The following is a 21869-nucleotide window of genomic DNA, read 5'->3' on the forward strand; positions in this document are numbered from 1 at the left end:
TTGGCGCTGAGTTGCAGCAGAGCTGGACTGAAATCCATTCGGCCAGTGCTGAAGAAATCAGGAAACTGGCCTGTTAGCCGCAGCAAACCGGCGCATTAAATAATAGAAAAAGGCGTTAGGTTTCTTGTCAGGGGGAAAAGACAATGTCTGGTGAAATGGAATTGACCTTCTGCCGGTGTCTGGCGTTGCTTCTTGTCCTCTCTTGGTATTGGGTAGGTTCAGTTTCCTTCCAGTATAAGCGCAGCCCCGCAGGCGCCCGCTCACTAACCGGCTGATCGGCTATGGGGGGAAGCAGCTTACACATTCGGACATTGTGGAGGGCGATACAGACCTCCACAAACTCCCACTGTACCACCCGCCTGTATTCGGCAGTAGATTTCTGGGTGTTGCGTTAAAGTGGGCTGAAACTCCTCAGATTTTTAACCACCGTTTCGTATTGCTGCTGTTTTGGGGGGTGGTGGGGGGTGGTGGGGGGCGGAGGGAGAGGTGGTCTGTCAAACAAATCGCCTCTGACTCTTGTTCTCCGTTGAACTGTGCATCTAACTACCTTAAAGAGCGGATATTGTTTCATGCTTTGTAAAATTTTGGATGAGGCAGTTATTAGAAAAATCAAACAAATAACAAAAAAAATTAAATACAGAGAAGGCTGAGCGCTTCCTTTAAGCGTCATTATGTTTCATATTTTCTCATTTTGTACGGGAAAATAATCCCAATAGGTTTCTGTTTCCAATAATTTGTGTGTCTATTTGAATGGATAGGAGTTGAAGATGTAAACTTTATTTCAGTCTTTCGCTGGCACCATCCCATTTTTAATTAAATGTGTGTATATCTGTGTTTTGTTTCTCTCCCGTTCAGGCCGGAGTAGGGGCTGAGGACTGCGTGTATCCTTGCCGTTGTCCCCCGGGACCACCGAGCTGCCCTGCCGGGGTGAGTCTGCTGACTGACGGCTGTGGCTGCTGTAAGGTCTGCGCCAGGCAACTGGGTGATGTGTGTGACTCCACGCAACCCTGCGACCAACACAAGGGGCTGTACTGCAGCGGGCCCACTCTCTCCAGCGAACATACTGGCATCTGCATGGGTAAGCTACTGCTGAACCTGACAACAAGCCAAAAGGAAATGGCTCATTCCTTACCTCTTCCCATGAGAAAGAAGTGGTAGGTCTTTATACAGTGTATTTTACTTGCTCAGATTCCTAGATGTTTCTGAATTGTAATCACTTTTGTAATGTAGACACAGGATCCAATTTGCCCAGAGAGCAACCCTCCAAAACAGCAATTCAATAATAGCTGAAAATGTGTTGCTGGAAAAGCGCAGCAGGTCAGGCAGCATCCAGGGAACAGGAGAATCGACGTTTCGGGCATAAGCCCTTCTTCAGAGAAAAACAGTTTGAAAAAAGGGTCATATATCGGACTCGAAACACAAACGGTTTCTCTCTGCACAGATGTTGACTGACCTGCCTTTATTCCTGAAGAAGGGCTTATGCCCGAAACGTCGATTCTCCTGTTCCCTGGATGCTGCCTGACCTGCTGCGCTTTTCCAGCAACACATTTTCAGCTCTGATCTCCAGCATCTGCAGACCTCACTTTCTCCTCAGCAATTCAATAATAGACAAACAAATATAACTATAACATTGCATCATGGAATGAGATGTGGGATTTGAATGGTTAAGTGGTTGTTTTTGACTGGTGCAGATTCGATGGGCCAAAGGGTCTGTTATTTCTGTGTTGTAGACAGTTTGCTTTTTCTGACTCTATGACCCTAATGCTATGATTACTGAGCAGGTCTGACAGCACCTGTAGAGAAAGGCTACTGTCTCCATTTTTGCTGAAGAGCCATAGACATGAAAGATTACAAAAGGCTGAGAAACTCAGCAGGTCTAGCAGCAACTCTACAGAGAAGCAGAATCAGCATTTCGGGTCCAGTGACCCCCCTCCAGAATACCTGGAAGATTTAACTCTGTTTCTCCGACCCACTGAGTTTCTCTGACATTCCGTTTGTTGGAGAAACACAGCAGGTCAGTCAACATCTGCGCAGAGAGAAACCGTTTGTGTTTCGAGTCCGATATATGACTCTTCTTTCAAACCGTTTTTCTCTTCATACTTTAGACTTTCAGCATCTTTTTTCAAATTAATGGTTGGTGAGGCATATATTGGCAAGGACAAAACATTGAGGGCCAAAGGGCCTGTACTGTTCTTTGTTATATGTTAACATTGGGGAGAACTCTCCCACCCTTACATGTGTGATCATTCTTTTCTACCTAAGGGTGGATGGAGCCTCTGTTTATCCACTCAGCGGATAGTCAATGCCCCTCACAGCACAACTCTTGCTCATTACATTACTGCAGTGTTAGCTTGGATTGCCTGCTGGGGGGTGCTGTTGTGGTGCAGGAGCAGTGTCCCTACCTCTGGACCAAGAGGCCCAGGGTACAAGTCCCACCTGCTTCTGTATAATAATATCTCTGAGCAGATTGATTGGAAAATATATGGATTACCTGCTTGTGACACTAAAATGCATGTGAACCTCCTGAATGTGACAGGTTTTGCATAGAATCTGTTGAGAGCAAGAGTGTAAATGTTTCACATCATCCTTGCTCTTGCAAGAAGCAGACCAATTATTGATTTGGCATTGGACCCTAACAGGGTTAAGTGTAATAAACCATAAAATGCTGGGAACCTTTTTCAAGACAAGCAGCTTAAAAGGAAAAAGAGTGAATATTAAGTCTGAAATTATTGTTTCAACGGAATTTTGAATGCTAGATTCAAAACATTAACCACTTCTCTCACCACAATTGCTGCCAGACCTGCTGATTTTCTCCAATAGTTCCTGCTTTTGTTTATTCTTTTTTCTAAATCCCAGTTTTTCTGTCTTTTAGCTAGGGAGGGAGCTACCTGTGACCTGGGAGGAGTGATCTACAGGAATGGAGAGACATTTCAGCCCAGTTGTAAGTATCAGTGCACTTGCATGGATGGAGCAATCGGCTGTGTCCCTTTCTGTATGGATGACATGCGTCTGCCAAGCCCAGATTGTCCAGCACCCAGACGAGTGAAGATCCCTGGAAAATGCTGTGAAGAGTGGGTTTGCGACAAACCTCGGGATCACTCCGTCTTCAATGCTGCCATGGCAGGTAAGGGTTAATCCTTCATGGAACCCAGTTCTCACTTTCTCCAGCAATCATTCACCAGCTGAACTCCTTCACTGACAGCCTTTGTTGTGGAGATGTAGCTCCTAATAATATTCACAGCTAAATATTTAACAAACTCAACAGAAGTTGGGGGGGGGGGCGGGGTGAAAGACTGGAGTAGCATTGATGAGCAAACCATCTACTGGAATGTGCTTTGCTGAGATTAAGTTAAAAATTATACAACACCAGATTATAGTCCAACAGATTTATTTGGAAGCACTAGCTTTCGGAGTGCAACACAACCACCTGATGAAGGAACAGTGCTTGGAAAGCTAGTGCTTCCAAATAAACCTGTTGGATTATAACCTGGTGTTGTGTGATTTTTAAATTTGTCCACCCCAGTCCAAAACCTGCACATCCAAATCACTTGCTGAGATTAATGGTGATAATTATGCTACTCATTACAGTCACTTAATGAAAGGGAATCTGTTAAATCATTATTAAGACTTTATAAGGTATTGAATATCCAGGAGTTTCCCTGCCTCTTTAATTTTTTTAAAATTTTTCAGTTTATAGGCAAGAAGCTATTTTTGGCCCTGATTCAAGTCAGGTCCGTGACAATTGTATTGTCCAAACCACGGACTGGAGTGCGTGCTCAAGGTCATGTGGAATGGGGCTTTCCACCAGAGTAACTAATGACAATAAGAAATGCCGCTTGGAGAAGCAGAGCAGGCTGTGTATGGTCCGGCCCTGTGGTGCCAATCTCGAGAAAAGTATCAAGGTATTAAACTCCTCACAATATGTCAGTTTAATAGTCTATCATAGAGGAAAACCCTCTATGTTGGTATTTTAATTGTTGGTATTTTATGTTGGTATTTTAATTGTTGGTTTCTTTTGAAACCTGTGCAATAATCCATCTAAATACTAATACAATTTTACATGAAGGTTTATAGTTTGTTTTAATTCTCCTCTCACTCAAAATTACTGCCTAATAAGGCACTAAGTCATGCGACCCTGCAAAGTTCCAAGTACCTTCCTGCTCTGTGCAAAACCTAGGAGTAGGCTATTCACTGTTTTACCCTTGAACCTGTTACCTCATTCAGTGAAATCAAGGCTGATTAGCAACATTATCCCAAAGTGCCCACTTTTGCCACATATTGGTCATGCTATTTTTGGCTGATAAACCTTGTGCTGAATTATCTGATCTCCTGTGGAAACGTAGTGGTAGTGCTACAATTGAATACAAAACTGAGGAGGAAATTGCTAGTTGCTTAGATGTGATTTTATTCCCTGTCTTAAATTGACCACTTTAGTTTTCACCAGAGTGCTTTCCAACCAAATCTCATGCCCCCTACAAAATATGTTGACAGCAGAGTCCTAACATCTCCTACTGTGACATAATAAATTTGTCTCAGCCAGATAAATGGAAGATAATAAAACCAAAGAACTGGGAATGTGGAAACAACAAATTGCTGAGAAAACTTATCAGGTCTGGCGGCACCTATAGAGAAGAAACAGTCAATGTTTCAGGTCTAATCAATGTTTAAAGGGACCTCTTCTCTGAAGAAGGGTTACTGGACTTGATATATTGACTCTGGTTTTGATCTTGGTGTTCCCAGGCTGGGGGAGTGACAATATGTGCTAGGGCTTCAGGTCATTGAAGAGCAAGTCATTTCAGATGAAGTACTAGGGGGTGGCTGTGGAGCTCATTCACCAGCAAGGGTCAGTACTTTCAGAAGTGAGAGGGAAATCATATATCTTATGACATAGATATGGCAATATTAAATTTTAAAACACCTTTTAAATGGAACTTGGTCCAAATTGTTATTTGAGTTGATGCCCATAGAGCTTGCCTCATAAAGTGTCTCTTGGCTGTTTCTAATTTTTTTTTGTTGTTTCCTCCTCTTTTTGCAGCGAGGTAAAAAGTGTGTCCGCACTCCAAGGCCAATCAAGTCAATGAAATTTGAGTTTTCTGGTTGTACCAGCACGAAATCTTATCGACCCAAGTTCTGTGGAGTCTGCACTGATGGGAGATGCTGCACCCCTCACTCCACTAGCACCCTACATGTGGAATTCAAATGTCCAGAGGGAGATCTTATCAAGAAGAAGATGATGTTTATCAAGACCTGTTCCTGTCACTATGATTGTCCCTCTGACAATGACATTTTTATGGCAACATATTACAGGAGAATGATTGGTGACTATGCTGCATAAAAGCAGAAGCTTCTAACTGTTGACTAGCTGTAACAGCACAGTGTAACTGTCTTTAGATTCATTTGATATCTGCAGTGATTTAGAATACTTTTGTTTCCAAGGAAAGGTGGATTATAAACGAGCATATATCCATAAATACCTTGTTTTGAATATTATCCCTTTCTGACAATCAAATGTTTGAAAATGCAGTCTTGCTAAAAGCAAATTTTGTTTTGAAGATTCACCCAATAGCATTGGTCCAAATTGTTTTTGAATTGCTCCCTTCCAAAGCCATGAATTTGCAGTGATACATTTTTGGAGTATAGGAACACAAATTGCAGTTTCATGCTGAAATTGTAATTGATAATGGCAGAGTTTATTTTAATTTTAAGGCGAACAATTATTTTCACACAAATTGCCTGACCTAAACTGTGATAGAACGACAGGACAAAAAAAAAGTCATACTGACCTGAGTATTGGCATGCTAATGCTGCCAAGCATAGTATCTGGGTTCATGTAACAAGCCTTATTAATGAATGAACAGTTCACTGAAACTGAGGGATTAGTTCTACAAAGCTATGGATGAGTTATTGCATTAGGCAATAGAAAATCATAGAGGTGTTTCCTATGATTGTCCATTATATGCAGCTAGCAAATGAGGCTCATCTCCCTGCTGATGGTACACATTCATAAAATCAAAGAGTGCTGACTTCAGTGCCAATCACCTCACAATTTAATGCGTTTTATTATGTACAGAAATGCATTAGTGTTCCGGAGGGAGCTGTAGCTAAGTACTTCTCTTTGAATCTGTTTCCACTCTAAACCTTTTGAATTGTGACCCAGCCCAGATACCATCTGATCGATACTGTCTCACATGAATTCCAAAATATCAATGCAAGAAAGCATTATTTTAACATTGCCATGTCATCATCATGTGACTGGTGTAAATATTGTAAATGCCAAGTGTACAGTTTTATATTATAATATATTATCACTTACTTTTTTTTATTGTAGCTGTATTTTTAGAGAAGATGCTTCTGTGAGGTTGGCAAGGAAGTAAATATTTGTACTTTTAGAATAAAAAAATCTATTTTTTATATAAATGGTCTGCTTTTATTTTGGATCCTTTTTCTTTACAAGTGGGTAAGAAAGGGGTGTGTGTGGGTGGGGAGGGGGAAGAGTGTATTATGTTCATGACAGTATTTTGCCATATATTGACCCTTCTACCAAACATACAGGGAACAACACCTTTTCTGTGTCGCCACAGCCACTTCCGCCCCCTGGGTTGCCGTCGCCACAGCCACTTCCGCCCCCAGTGCCATCACTCACCTGCACAACGACCTGCATGCGTCCCCACCCCCACGCCGATCTCCGTCACCACGCCTAACCCCGCCCCCACGCCGATCGCCGTCACTACGCCTAACCCCGCCGCCACGCCGATCTCCGTCACCACGCCTAACCCCGCCGCCACGCCGATCTCCGTCACCACGCCTAACCCGCCCCCACGCCGATTCCGTCACCACGCCTAACCCGCCCCCACGCCGATTCCGTCACCACGCCTAACCCCGGCACCACGCCTAACCCCGCCCCCACGACGATCTCCGTCACCACGCCTAACCCCGCCCCCACGACGATCTCCGTCACCACGCCTAACCCCTCCCCCACGACGATCTCCGTCACCACGCCTAACCCCGCCCCCACGCCGATCTCCGTCACCACGCCTAACCCCGCCCCCACTCCCAGCTCCAGCCCCACACCAGGTCCCAGGTCCGAGCTCCCAGGTCCTAGCTCCCAGCCCTGCCGTGTTTTCACCATCCCTCCAGAACTATCCCTCTCTGAGGATGAAAGATTAGTCCTCAGCAGAGGCCTCACCTTCATTCCCCCTACGCTCTCGGATCAACGAATTCAACATGCGGCGTGACATCAAACAATTCTTCCGCCGCCTTCGCCTCCTACTTCTTCAACCAGGATTCTCGCCCACCCTTTGACGACCCCTTCTCCCGCCTTCAACACACCCCATCCACCTGGACACCCCGTGCTGGCCTCCAACCTGCCCTCGATCTCTTCATAGCCAACTGCCGCCGCGACATTAACCGCCTCAACTTGTCCACCCCTCTCACCCACTCCAACCTCTCACCCTCGCAGCGTGCAACCCTCCACTCCAACCCCAACCTCACCATCAAACCGCCAGACAAGGGAGGCGCAGTAGTAGTTTGGCGCACTGACCTTTACACCGCTGAGGCTAAACGCCACCTCGCGGACACCTCCTCCTACTGCCCCCTTGACCATGACCCCACCTCCCACCACCAAATCATCATCTCCCAGACCATCCATAACCTCATCACCTCAGGGGATCTCCCATCCACCGCCTCCAACCTCATAGTCCCACAATTATGTACCTGTCAGGCAGGGAGGAAAGGGTCGTGCGAGGGAGCCGTGGTTTAATAAGGAATTGGAATCCCTTGTTAAATGGAAGAGGGCGGCCTATCTCAAGATGAGACGTGAAGGTTCAATTGGGGCGATTGAGAGTTATAGGGTAGCCAGGAAGGACCTGAAGAGAGAGCTAAGAGCAGCAAAGAGGGGACATGAAAGGTCCTTAGTCGGTAGGATTAGGGAAAACCCTAAGGCTTTCTATAGGTATGTTAGGAATAAAAGAATGACTAGGGTAGGAATAGGTCCAGTCAAGGATAGTAGTGGGAAGTTGCGTGTGGAGGCGGAAGAGATTGGGGAGACACTGAATGAATACTTTTCTTCAGTATTTACTCAGGAACAGGGCATTGTCGTCGATGTGAATACTGAGTCACAAATAAGTAGAATGGATGGCTTTGAGGTATGTAGAGAAGAGGTGTTGGAAATCCTGGAAAAGGTGAAAATAGATAAGTCCCCTGGGCCTGATGGCATTTATCCTAGGATTCTCTGGGAAGCAAGGGAGGAGATTGCAGAGCCATTGGCCTTGATTTTTATGTCCTCTTTGTCTACGGGAGTAGTGCCAGAAGACTGGAGGATAGCAAATGTGGTTCCCTTGTTCAAAAAGGGGTGTAGGGATAACCCTAGTAACTATAGGCCGGTGAGTCTCACTTCTGTTGTGGGCAAAGTCTTAGAGAGAATTGTAAGGGATAGGATTTATGCACATCTGGATAAGAATAATGTGATCAAGGATAGTCAGCATGGTTTTGTGAAGGGCAGGTCGTGCCTCACAAACCTTATTGAATTCTTTGAAAAGGTGACGAAGGAGGTTGATGCGGGGAAAGCGGTAGATGTGGTATATATGGATTTTAGTAAGGCGTTTGATAAGGTTCCCCATGGTAGGCTACTGCAGAAAATACGGAGATATGGCATTGAGGGTGAGTTGGAGGTTTGGTAAACGTCGAATCTCCTGTTCCCTGGATGCTGCCTGACCTGCTGTGCTGTTCCAGCAATAAAGTTTCAACTTTGATCTCCAGCATCTGCAGACCTCACTTTCTCCTCCTGGATGGAAGAAGACAGAGGGTAGTAGTTGATGGCCAAGTTTCTTCATGGAGTGCCGTCACTAGCGGTGTTCCGCAAGGATCTGTTTTGGGACCATTGCTGTTTGTCATTTTTATAAATGACCTGGAAGAGGGGTTAGAAGGTTGGGTGAGCAAGTTTGCGGATGATACGAAAGTCGGAGGAGTTGTTGACAGTGAGGAAGGATGTGACAGGTTACCGCAGGATATAGAGAAGCTGCAGAGCTGGGCAGAAAGGTGGCAAATGGAATTCAATGTAGCTAAGTGTGAGGTGATTCACTTTGGGAAGAATAACAAAAAGATGGGGTACTGGGCTAATGGTCGGATACTTGGTAGTGTGGATGAGCAGAGGGATCTTGGTGTCCATGTACACAGATCTCTGAAAGTTGCCACTCAGGTAAATAGTGCAGTGAGGAAAGCATATGGCGTACTGGCTTTTATTGGTAGAGGAATTGAGTTCCGGAGTCCTGAGGTCATGATGCAGTTGTATAGGACTCTGGTGCGGCCGCATCTGGAATATTGTGTGCAGTTTTGGTCGCCATACTATAGGAAGGATGTGGAGGCACTGGAACGGGTGCAGAGGAGGTTTACCAGGATGTTGCCTGGTATGGAAGGAAGATCGTATGAGGAAAGACTGAGACACTTGGGGCTGTTTTCATTAGAGAAAAGAAGGTTTAGGGGTGACTTGATTGAGGTGTACAAGATGATTAGGGGGTTAGATAGGGTTGACAGTGTGAACCTTTTCCCGCGTATGGAGTCGGGTATTACAAGGGGGCATAGCTTTAAATTAAGGGGGGGTAGATATAGGACTGAAGTTAGGGGTAGGTTCTTCACTCAGCGAGTCGTAAGTTCATGGAATGCCCTGCCAGTAGCAGTGGTGGACTCTCCCTCTTTATGGGCATTTAAGCGGGCATTGGATAGGTATATGGAGGATAGTGGGTTAGTAGAGGTTAGGTGGGCTTGGATCGGCGCAACATCGAGGGCCAAAGGGCCTGTACTGCGCTGTATTCTTCTATGTTCTATAACCCCACACCGACCGTTTCTACCTCCTGCCCAAAATCCACAAACCTGACTGCCCAGGCCGATCCATTGTCTCAGCCTGCTCTTGCCCCACTGAACTCATCTCTGCATACCTCGATATGGTCCTGTTCCCCTTAGTCCAAGAACTCCCCACCTATGTTTGGGACACCACCCACGCACTCCACCTCCTCCATGATTTTCGCTTCCCCAGTCCCCAATGCCTTATCTTCACCATGGACATCCAGTCCCTGTACACCTCCACCTCCCATCACAAAGGACTCAAAGCCCTCTGCTTCTTCCTTTCCCGCCGTACCAACCAGTACTCTTCCACTGACACCCTCCTTCGACTGACTGAACTGGTCCTCACTCTGAACAACTTCTCTTTCCAATCCTCCCATTTCTTCCAAACAAAAGGAGTAGCCATGGGCACCCACATGGACCCCAGCTATGCCTGCCTCTTTGTAGGATATGTGGAACAGTCCATCTTCTGCAGCTACACTGGCACCAACCCCCACCTTTTCCTCTGCTACATCGATGACTGTATCGGCGCTGCCTCGTGCTCCCACAAGGAGGTTGAACAGTTCATCCACTTTACCAACACTTTCCACCCTGATCTCAAATTTACCTGGACCGTCTCAGACTCCTCCCTCCCCTTCCTAGACCTCTCCATTTCTATCTTGGCCGACCGAATCAACACGGGCATTTACTATAAACCGACCGACTCCCACAGCTACCTAGACTACACCTCCTCCCACCCTGCCCCCTGTAAAAACGCCATCCCATTCTCCCAATTCCATCGTCTCCGCCGCATCTGCTCCCAGGACGATCAGTTCCAATACCGAACAACCCAGATGGCCTCCTTCTTCAAGGACCGCAATTTCCCCCCAGACGTGATCGACGATGCTCTCCACCACTTCTCCTCCACTTCCCACTCCTCCGCCCTTGAGCCCCGCCCCTCCAATCGCCACCAGGACAGAACCCCAGGACAGGTCCTCACCTACCACCCCACCAACCTCCATATACATCGTATCATCCGTCGTCATTTCCGCCAACTCCAAACGGACCCCACCACCAGGGATATATTTCCCTCCCCTCCCCTATCAGCGTTCCGAAAAGACCACTCCCTCCGTGACTCCCTCGTCAGGTCCACACCCCCCACCAACCCAAACTCCACTCCCGACACCTTCCCCTGCAACCGCAAGAAATGCAAAACTTGCGCCCACACCTCCCCCCTTACTTCCCTCCAAGGCCCCAAGGGATCCTTCCATATCCACCACAAATTCACCTGCACCTCCACACACATCATTTACTGCATCCTCTGCACCCGATGTGGCCTCCTCTATATTGGGGAGACAGGCCGCCTACTTGCGGAATGTTTCAGAGAACACCTCTGGGACACCCGGACCAACCAACCCAACCACCCCGTGGCTCAACACTTCAATTCCCCCTCCCACTCCATCAAGGACATGCAGGTCCTTGGACTCCTCCATCGCCAGACCATAGCAACACGACGGCTGGAGGAAGAGCGCCTCATCTTCCGCCTAGGAACCCTCCAACCACAAGGGATGAACTCAGATTTCTCCAGTTTCCTCATTTCCCCTCCCCCCACCTTGTCTCAGTCCCAACCCTCGAACTCAGCATCACCTTCCTAACCTGCAATCTTCTTCCTGATCTCTCCGCCCCTACCCCCACTCCAGCCTATCACCCTCACCTTAACCTCCTTCCACCTAGCGCATTTCCAACGCCCCTCCCCCAAGTCACTCCTCCCTAACTTTTATCTTAGCCTGCTTGGCACATTTTCGTCATTCCTGAAGAAGGGCTCATGCTCAAAACATCGATTCTCCTGCTCTTTGGATGCTGCCTGACCTGCTGCGCTTTTCCAGCAACACATTTTCAGCTCTGATCCCCAGCATCTGCAGTCCTCACTTTCTCCTATAAACGCTATTTGTATGGTGACAGAAACAGGAATATGAATTAAGTAGAGAATGAGAAATGGAGTGGTTACCAATGAGACAGCTGTAATCAGTAGAATCCCAGCAGTCTTGATTCAGGAACTGTACTTTGACATAATATCTATTGAAGTCCTCACCAGGAGCAACATAATAAGAATTATCTCAAGATGTGCCGCTAAATTTTGAGAGCAGTGCTACAATTTATGCTCATCCAAGTTCTTAAAGGGACAATTCATATTTCATCCACCAGTCCAGCTAATGAATAATTTAGGGTCATGATTAAGGCTTGCACCGGGTCCTTAAGGAGCAGTTATAATTCCGAAATCCTTAAAGGAACACAATGGTGATCGAAACGAATGGAGATCTTTTATTGGAACAGCATCACAATTTCCAATCCAGAAGAGCTTGACAATTAAGACTTGATCCAGTTGCTGAAAAAGGTTACATTTGCATGATTGTTTTACGGCCAAGGATGTTTCAAAGCCAATATATAGTCATTATGGTAATTGTCAAAATATGGCTGCCAATTTACATACAGCAATGCTCCACACTGAGATAAGTTACTGAGAAATCTGAATAAGGTAGACCAGGAGAAACTCTTCCAACGTGTAAATAGATCAGGACTGAGAGTGCATAGATTCCAAGTGATTTCAAAAAAAAGTATTCATGAGAAATGCAACCTTTCTAAGAAATGAGTGATTTGGCTTTGGAATGCAATGCCTGGAAGTGTGATGAAGGCAGGTTCAGTCAAGGTATTCAAGAGGATATTAGATGATTATTTAAATACAAATAATGTGCCAGGTTATGAGGAAAAGGCAGGACAATGGCACTCAGTCATGTTGCTCATTCGGAGAGACATTGTAGACATAATTGCCTCCTGTACTGTGACAATTTTGTGATGGTGGAGAAAATGTCATATGTTACAGTTGTATTTGGTGCAAAACATACCACTTTTACAGTGGAATATTCTTTAATATGGATATTTGTTCCACTATTCAATTAAGGGAGTTATTTTTAAATGGCCATAATAGGTAATTAAAATGTTTAAATATGTTAAACAGCTAACAAAGGTCTGATGTTTGCAAAATATGTTGCTGATGAGAAGAAAGCATTTTCCCTTTGCAATAATAATCCAGGCTGAGGGTCCAACTGACTGCAAAGAGCCATGTGAGACTCCCTGCAGTGCACAATCTGACAATGTATGGAGTGTAAACTACCCTGAGTGCTCAGAGAGGTCCTTAACCCTGCTAATCTGAATTAAGCAATTTAGACTGCAAAGAAGGCGGGGGCTTGCTGGGTCTGTATTGTCTGTACTTTTGTATGTAACGGTATTGTCTAATGTACAAATGTCATTGTCACTGTCTTGTCATATGTGGAACTGGGATTTGAGGTTTGTCCTCCTCTCCCTGTAAAATGGTTGAACGGTAGGGTTTGGGGCCTAGCTTTGCTGCTCCTCTCCCTTGTAAAATTGCTGTCTCTTGTGTACAGCTGTTAATGTTTTTTTTGTAAACTGTTTTGTAATTTGTTTAATAAAAAAAAAATAGACTGCAAAGAATTTATATTTCGCACTGTCGGAAGAATGTTGGCTCAGGCTTGATGAGCTGAATGGCCTCCCATCTTGTATCATTCCATGAGAGCTGTGCTAATGCTTTATTCACAAAAGCACACAGCTCTCTGACAGCCAGAGAGGATGCAAATGTTGTAAATATGAGACAGCCTGATGGAGCTTGAGCTTAATACTGCATAAACATACTGCACAAAGCATTGATGGGGTTATGCCTGGCTTCAGGTTTTCCCACCAGATCTATGTAAAGTACAGTTATGTGAACAAAGTATCCCACACACTTGTGATGATTAGTTAATTTAATAGAAATTACGATTTCTGCTCAAGCTTTGTTAAAAATAACCACACAATTTGTCAAAGCTATTTATCCTGCACTCATTTTTTGCAAGATTCCCAGCTCAAGAGATAAGCCAACATCTCTACTGCATGAGAGGAAACAAAACTGTTAACTGTCAATCAGCATTAATGGACATATTCTCCATGGCAACACCTGTACCAATCACAGTCCACTTGCCAACCAATCAGCACTCTCTTATACTTTATAAATGTCAGTTTTCCCCCTGAATTTATTTTCATACAAAGTGTACTGAGTATGATGCAAAGTTTCAATAAAATGTCTCTTTTCATCAATACTTAAGTTCTGTATTATTAAACAACTACTTCTATCTAACAAGGATCAAAGAGATAAACTAGGAGAATGTCGACCTATTAGACTAATGTCTACTTTGGGTAAGTTACTGGAACTTAGAGGCAGAGTGTTTGGGGAGGTAAGCAATGTGGAGAAGCAATGAAAGCACTACAAGCTTAGTGTAAATTGCCTTATCCTAATTTTGTAAGTACATACACTGCAATTTCAAAATATCAACTTATTTTTCACTTAAGTTTAATACTTCCAGAAAAGGTCAAGTCAATACAACTCATGCATAGTTTTGTTCACCGAAAGCGCTAATTCATATTGGGCAGGCATAGTTTCCTGCCCACTTTGATTGACAGGACCCTCAACCTTCCGACTTATCACCCATGCTTCCACCCTTCCCCTTCCCTGTCACTCACAACAGTGTGATTGTGTCCCCCTTGTCTTCACTTCTCATCCCACTAGCCGCCGCATTCAAAGATCATCCCCTGCCATTTCAGACAACTCCACTAAAACGCCACCACCAAATACATCTTCCCCTCACTCCTCCTGTCTGTATTTCTTTGGGATTGTTCCCTCCGGGACTCCCTAGTCCATTCCTCAACCACCAACATCAAACACAGATTGGTGATCACCTAGCATAGCACCTCCAGTCTGTATACAAGCATGACCCTGATCATGGCTGATTCGACATTCCCCAACTTCACTTTACCGCCCTTTCCCCTTAAACCCCAGATTTCCTAACTGATCAAGAATCTATTTATCTCAACCTTAAATATATAGTCAGGGACATTAGCCCCACTGCTCTCTGAGTAATGAGTTCCAAAAGGAGATGCTCGAAGGGAAGAAATTCCTCTTAATCCCCAGTTTTAAATTGGTACCCCTTTATTCTCCAATGATGCTGTCTGGTCCTAGAATCTCCAAGAGGGGCAACATCCTCTTAGCATTAGGATATTATTAATGTTAACATTATTAATACTATATATATAAAATGTGTGTGTATACATAATCTATTTTAAAATCTTCCACCTATCTATATGTCCTATCAATTAATTATTTTATAAATTCCAAAGGCTGTGTTTATAATGTAACCAGGGATGAGGAAGCGCATTTTGAGAAGATTTGTAGCTCAGGTTGAGGTTCTGGATGTCATTTCCTGTGGGAAAATGCCACCACCACAGGAAATGACATCACCAACCCAAAGAACCCAAACATATAAATAGAAAGGAGGAATCATCAGCAGTGCTTCACCCAGGGACAACTGAAAATGTTACCTAGTAGGGTGACAAAACGTCTGGAAATGAACCTTCCAGCTCAGCAAGCAAACCTCCATCCAGGGATGAGGAACTTCAGTTAATTGGGGAAAACAGAGAGGCTGGGATTATTCTTGTTACAGTAGAGAAAGTTAAGGGTTGGTTTAAAAAAGGTGTTCAAAATTATGAGGGACATTGTTTCGGTAAATAAGGAGAAATTGTTTCATGTGGCACTAAGTCAGTAACTATAAGGACACAGACATATACAACTGGCAAAATATCCAGAAGAAAGCAGGTTTGTCGACACAGCAAAGATTGATCTACAATTTCATTGATTGCCAAGGGTCTGGGGCAGATGTGGTGATAATGCCACTAGGCTAATAATCCAGAGGCTGAGGCTAACATTCTGGAGACATGGGTCTGAATTCTACCCTTGCTGCAGAGGGAATTTAATTTCAATAAATAAACCTGGAATATGAAGCTAATCCCATTGATGGTAAGCGTAAGACCACTGTCAATTTTCATAAAGATATAATTAATTCATTATGTCCTTCAGGGAGGGAAATCTGCTGTTCTCACCCAGTCTGGATTACAAGTGACTCTAGACCCACAGCAACATGGTTGACTCTTAAGTGTGTTCCAAAATGACCTAGCACGCTGCTCAACTTGTCCATCTAAGAGATGGACAATAAATGCTGATCTTGTTCATAATAGGGTCATCCTATGCAAGAATAAAGAAAATAAATACATGAATAATTGTTGCTACAAGCTGCCGTAAAGATTTCCATTGCAATCACAGTTTACCATTTTGAGATTGGCATCTCAGCGATCATTTGTTTATTGATTTCCAAAATTTGGAGTTGAGAAAGCATCTTCTGTTATTGCCAGAGGTGCAAGTAAAAGTTTGGTTTTTAGAAGAAGTTGATGAATGGAGTAGATAATGAAGGTTGTGTGGTTTTAGGTTAATGTTTTGCGATTTTGAGAGAACTGAAAGTAAGAAATGTGTTTCTTAACCGATGCAAAACAGTTACAGACACTCTCAGGTTATTAAAGTGCTATTCTAGAAATGAGAAATAGTGAGAGGTAGAGATCACTGTTCTCCCTATAAGAAATGATAACAGCTTCTAAGATGTCTTTGTACTTACATAGTCTTTCTTTTATCTTTACCTTTCTTCCCTTGATGGTTCCTACAATACAGTAAATCACAGTAAAGTAGCATTTCTCCAGGCACGAGAAGAGCCAAATATTATAGATAATGGAAATTGGAAATAAAACAGAAAATGATGGAAGTATTCAGCATCCCAGACAGCATCTGTGGAGAGAGAAACAGATTTCAAGTCTGATATGACTATTCTTCAGAGCTGAAAATGTGTTGCTGGAAAAGCGCAGCAGGTCAGGCAGCATCCAGGGAACAGGAGAATCGACGTTTCGGGCATAAGCCCTTCTTCAGGAAATTCTCCTCAAAGATGACTATTCTTCAGACCTTTAAAGAGTTTGAAAATGGTTGCTTTTATACTTTCCACAGAAGCAGATGAAAAGTGAGTGGAACAGACAGTGTGGAGGCCCAGTGCAAAAGACAAAGGAGTTTCTAATTGGGGTAAAAGAGAAAATGTAAAATGGGTGTATTTTAAGGTGTGAAATGGTGAAATGGGTCCTCTCTGTTGAGACCAAAGTAATCAAGACACTTAGAAGACAAGATGTTGGTGTCATGACACTCGACTTTAATATTATTGTAGAAGGGTGACCAACACATCGCTTACATTAAACCACAAGGGCATGTAAAAGAGGGTTTGTGGTTTTTAGTGTATACACCTTGTTATGTTGGCGTAATTAATAATGCTTTACCGTTTATTTGTATCAACATTTATCTTTTTTACTATTGCTCATTGCTTGAGTGTTTATAGCTGTTCCTCCTCTTCACATACAATTTCTGCACAAAGTTGTGGCTTTCCCATCAAAAAGGTGTAACCATCCCTGATTTAATTAAATGTTGGAATGGTCTCAAGTAGCTGACTGGCCTCCTTTTGTTCCTATTCTTTTTTGACTCTCTTCAGTGAAAAACATTAAATATTGATCCTTTCCCTTTAATGTAGCACTGAACAGGTGCACTGCTTTATGAATTGAATTGAATTGAATTTGTTGTCACATGTACCGAGGCACAGGGAAAAGCTTTGTCTTGCGAGCAACACAGGCAGATCACAGAGTTAAGTAGCATAGATAAGTAAATAATAAGTAAGCAGCAACTAAAACAAAAACACACGTACAGGCAAATGTTAAGAGTTTGAGAGTATTGTAACAACAAGAGGGTAGAAACTGGTTTGAAACTGGTTGGTGCATGTGTTCTATACCTTCTGTACCTTCTCCCAGATGGTAGAGATTGTAGAAAAACAGGGTGGGATAGATCTTTGAGAATACTGGCAGCCTTTCCTTGACAGCGGGCCTGGTAGATGGATTCTATAGATGGGAGGTTGGCCTTTATGATTGTCCAGGCCGAGTTCACCACTCTCTGTAACTGTCTCCGATCTTGAATGGTACAGTTGCCATACCAGGTAGTGATACATCCAGACAGAATGCTCTCGATGGCACACCTATAAAAGTTGGTCAGGGTATTCACCATCATGCCAAATTTCCTCAGTTGTCTGAGGAAGAAGAGACGTTGCTGGGCCTTTGTAACCAGTGCATCCACATGAAGAGTCCAAGAAAGTTTGTTGTGGATGACCACTCCCAGGAGCTTGACACTCTCCACTCATTCTACTTCTGTGCTGTTAATGTGTAGGGGGGGCATGAGTAACATCCCACCGAAAGTCAATAACAAGTTCCTTGATTTTACCAACATTGAGAGCTAGTTTGTTCTCAGTGCACCATTTTTCCAGGTCTTCCACCTCCCATCTGTAGTCTGTTGTATCGCCATCAGAGATTCGACCGAGTATGGTGTTGTCATCAGCGAACTTGTAAATGGCATTAATCTGGTATTTGGCGACACAGTCATGGATATACAGTGAGTACAGTAGGGAGCAGAGTACGCACCCCTGGGGGGGGTTCCAGTGTTAGCAATAGTGAGGATGAAATATTGTCCCCAATCTTCACTGATTGTGGCCTATGGGTCAGGAAACCAAGGATCCAGTTGCAGAGTGGGGCTTCGTCCAAGATCACTAAGTTTAGTAATCAGTCTTGATTTAAAAAATAAAGTTGCATTTTTAAATAAATTTTAATGCCATGTCAATTAAAGAGCAGAAAATAATCATCCTTTGTCCCATTGCAAGGATGTTATTGCATCTGAAATCTGGTGTTACTAATGTACTTTTGGCTCAACAGCTCCAGAATCTGAAGACTTCTAGACTTCCAGGCCACTCTATCATCTTAATTACAAAATCTAGACTGACACTCCAGGGCATTGCTGAAGGAATATTCCACTTTTAGATGTGCCATTCTTTGGATGAAGCACAAACCAAAGCCCTGACTGCCTTGTCAGACGGACACAGGTCCCACAGCACTGTTTTAAAGAAGCAGAGAGGGGTTTTCCATGGTTTCTTGGTCAATGGTTGTGCCTTAACAAGCAACATTAAAGCAGATCATTTGGTCATTATGTTGTGACTGTAGGAACTGTCTGTGCACAAATTGGCTGTGCACATATACTTTACAGCAGTGATTATATTTCAAAAGTACATAATTGGCTACACAATGCTTGAGATATTCAAGATTATGGTAGGCATTAATTAAAGTGAGTTATTTTCTTAAATTTTCCTAATTTCCCTCTCACCGAGTTATATTTGTCGCTGCTTCACAAATAGTGTTTCATTTGATGCTGGGAGGAACCAATCAAAACATATTTGTGATGCCTCCACAGGTGAATAGCCAGATGTTTGTCTAAATTCTTATATAAAAACATCCAGTCAAGCAAAACACTGAGAATATCATTGTATTGTCTGCATCTTCGGAGGTAAAGAGGTATAAAGGGAAAACCCCAAAAGAGCTTTGACTTTTTAAATGGTCTTTTGGACAATATTGACATTATCTTTGTTCTAGGAAAATATTTTTCCACTCTGACTGTATTTAGTCACATCAATGCTGGCTCAAACATAACCCTCATCAGAGCATATTCATTCAGTCCTACCAGTTCAGTCACAACCTTTAACTGACCCCTTGGCTTCGCACTGAATTGCTGGCAAAGGGATCGTATTCTCTGGTTAATGGTACATAGCATCTACATGGATTGAAAAGTGGGGAGCTGTGCCCATTTTCTATTGTCCCATTAACTTATAACAGCATCTGTTCAGTGATCTTGGAATTACCTACAAGCTGAATGGGCTGAGGAGGCAGCTGGAAACTGTCAGAGGAAGTCAAGCATAAATGGAAGACCCTAAATTGAGGATATTACTTTCAGCCCATGCTCACATATGTGTGTTTGTAAATTGAAAGAAGGACATACAATAACAAATAAATATTTATCTCACCAACAAAGTTTACCCAGTAGATGGCAGCCTAAACAAACCTGTGATAAACTCACTAACTGGTACAGGGAAGCCATGATGTGGAGGAGTCAGTGTTGGACTGGAGTGGACAAAGTTAAAAATCACACAACATCAGATTATAGTCCAACAGGTTTATTTGAAAGCACTAGCTTTCAGAACGCTGCTCCTTTGTCAGGTGGTTGCGGACACCTGAGGAAGGAACAGCGCTCCGAAAGTTAGTGCTTCCAAATAAACTTGTTGGACTGTAACCTGGTGTTGTGTGATTTTTAACTTGGTACAGGGAAGTACAGAAGGAGACAGTCATGGAGATGGACGAGGATAATGCCTCACCACCTCATTCCTCTCACTCAAGTGGCCTTCAAGGTGAAGTTGCCACCCAAGGGTCCACCTGAGCTGGAGGTGGCAACAGAGTGCAGTGTGAGGAGATCATTATAAAATCAACAGTTACAGGAGTAGGCCATTCAGCCTCTTGAGTCTCATCTGCCATCTGATAAGGTGCTTGTGACCATTTACCACCTCTCACTAGGATATGGGATTTACAGCTATGTGCGAAAAACTAGTCTGCATCATCAGGGGTGGCACGGTGGCCCAGTGGTTAGCACTGCTGCCTCATAGCACCAGGGTCCCAGGTTTGATTCTAGCCTCGGGCGACTGTCAGTGTGGAGTTTACACATTCTACCCGTGTCTGTGTAGGTTTCTTCCAGGTGCTCCAGTTTCCTCCCACAGTCCAAAGATGTGCACATCAGGTGAATTGGCCATGCTAAAATGCCCATAGTGTTAGGTGCATCAGTCAGAGGGAAATGGGTCTGGGTGGGTTACTCTTCAGAGGGTCGGTGTGGACTTGTTGGGCCGAAGGGCCTGTTTCCACACTGTAGGGAACCTAATCAGTGATACCAGATGATACCAGGTCACACAGATCTGGGAGCTGAGTGAAAAAGGACCTAATGAACCAGGTTCTGTAAGTACTGTAAATAGTTCATGCATGTTCATTAGTGTACACCAATAAGGTGCCTACTCCCCAGCTCTCAAATTCAGCCAGAATCTGGTTGCGATATTTATATATTCCTTGCCAGTCCCTGTAAGTGTTAACTCTCTTGTCAATCAAAAATCAGAGGAGACCTTGAGCAGAATGTATTCTCTGGGGAAACTTGAAACAGGTTAGGTCTGTTTCTGGGGGCCAAACCCTTGCTACTGCTTCCTGTCAATGACAAATATAGAAATTGCCGGAAAAGCTCAACAGGTCTGGCAATATCTGTGGAGAGAAATCGGAGTTAACGTTTTGGGTCAAGGGACCCTTCCTCAGAACTGATGGTAGCTAGGGAAATGTTAGTTTATATGCAGAAGATAGGGTGGAGGGAACGGGGTAAGGTGTAAACAATAGGTAGGGACGTTAACTCTCCACAGATGCTGCCAGATCTGCTGAGGTGTTCCAGAAATTTCTAATTTTATAGCATCCACAGGTCTATTGGTTTTGATTTGTGCCAATGTTGCTGTCACCACGTTACTGCTTTTGTGGACTCAAGCTGCATTGTTCTATTATCATGGATTCTGCCTACTATGAAGTCTGGGTGTTGGGTGCCTGTACTGCACTCATGAAGCTGCTTTATTCAGCTAGACTGTTCCTATTCTGAATCAGCTACATTACAGTCTTTATCTGAGTGTAGCTATTGCCTGATTCTCAGAAGGTTCTGTAAACATTTGAGCTATCTTCTAAAATATAGCTGTCAGCTTGCTAATACAGTTATTTAGTTTTTTTCTTCTTAAAGTCTCAATAGCCTGTGACTGTTTGGTATCAGAGTTACATAACTAATAAATTCATTCCCATTGTAATACCAAAACAGTTGCTCATAGTGATCACTACTATGATCACTATGGCCCTTAACTGGCCTGAAGATTGGCTCAGTGTCCAATTAAGGACAAGTTCTTGAAAGACAAACAAAGGCCTTTAGGAATTAGAAAATAGGAGCAGAAGCAGGCCATTTGGCCCTTTGAGCCTGCTTTACCATTCAATATGGATCATGGCTGATCATCCAATTCGGTCCCCTGTTACCTCTTTCTCCTTTTAATCCCTTTTACTTTAAGATCTATATCTCCTTCTTAAAAATATTCAGTGTTTTGGCCTCAGCCACTAGGAAGGGAAAGGAGACTGCAAAGAAAGATGATTTCTTTTTTTCA

At 43.8% G+C, this 21869-nt stretch overlaps 1 protein-coding gene and 1 long non-coding RNA gene across 2 annotated transcripts in view; one reads left to right on the forward strand and one right to left on the reverse strand.

Moving 5' to 3' along the window:
- LOC148142133 (uncharacterized) overlaps positions 1–21869 on the reverse strand; it is a 125042-nt gene that overhangs the window by 81017 nt on the left and 22156 nt on the right. The gene's annotated exons all lie outside the window — the stretch shown is intronic.
- Positions 28–6417, forward strand: LOC122563510 (CCN family member 2-like). Its single transcript, XM_043717310.2, has 5 exons — positions 28–212; positions 856–1078; positions 2873–3124; positions 3691–3902; positions 5036–6417. Exons 1-5 carry the CDS (start codon positions 144–146, stop codon positions 5333–5335), a joined length of 1056 nt encoding a protein of 351 aa, XP_043573245.1. The 5' UTR covers positions 28–143; the 3' UTR covers positions 5336–6417.

This window comes from Chiloscyllium plagiosum, unplaced genomic scaffold (assembly GCF_037043375.1).
Source record: "Chiloscyllium plagiosum isolate Xiang-an unplaced genomic scaffold, Cpla_swu_hap1 HiC_scaffold_30, whole genome shotgun sequence".
NCBI lineage: Eukaryota > Metazoa > Chordata > Chondrichthyes > Orectolobiformes > Hemiscylliidae > Chiloscyllium > Chiloscyllium plagiosum.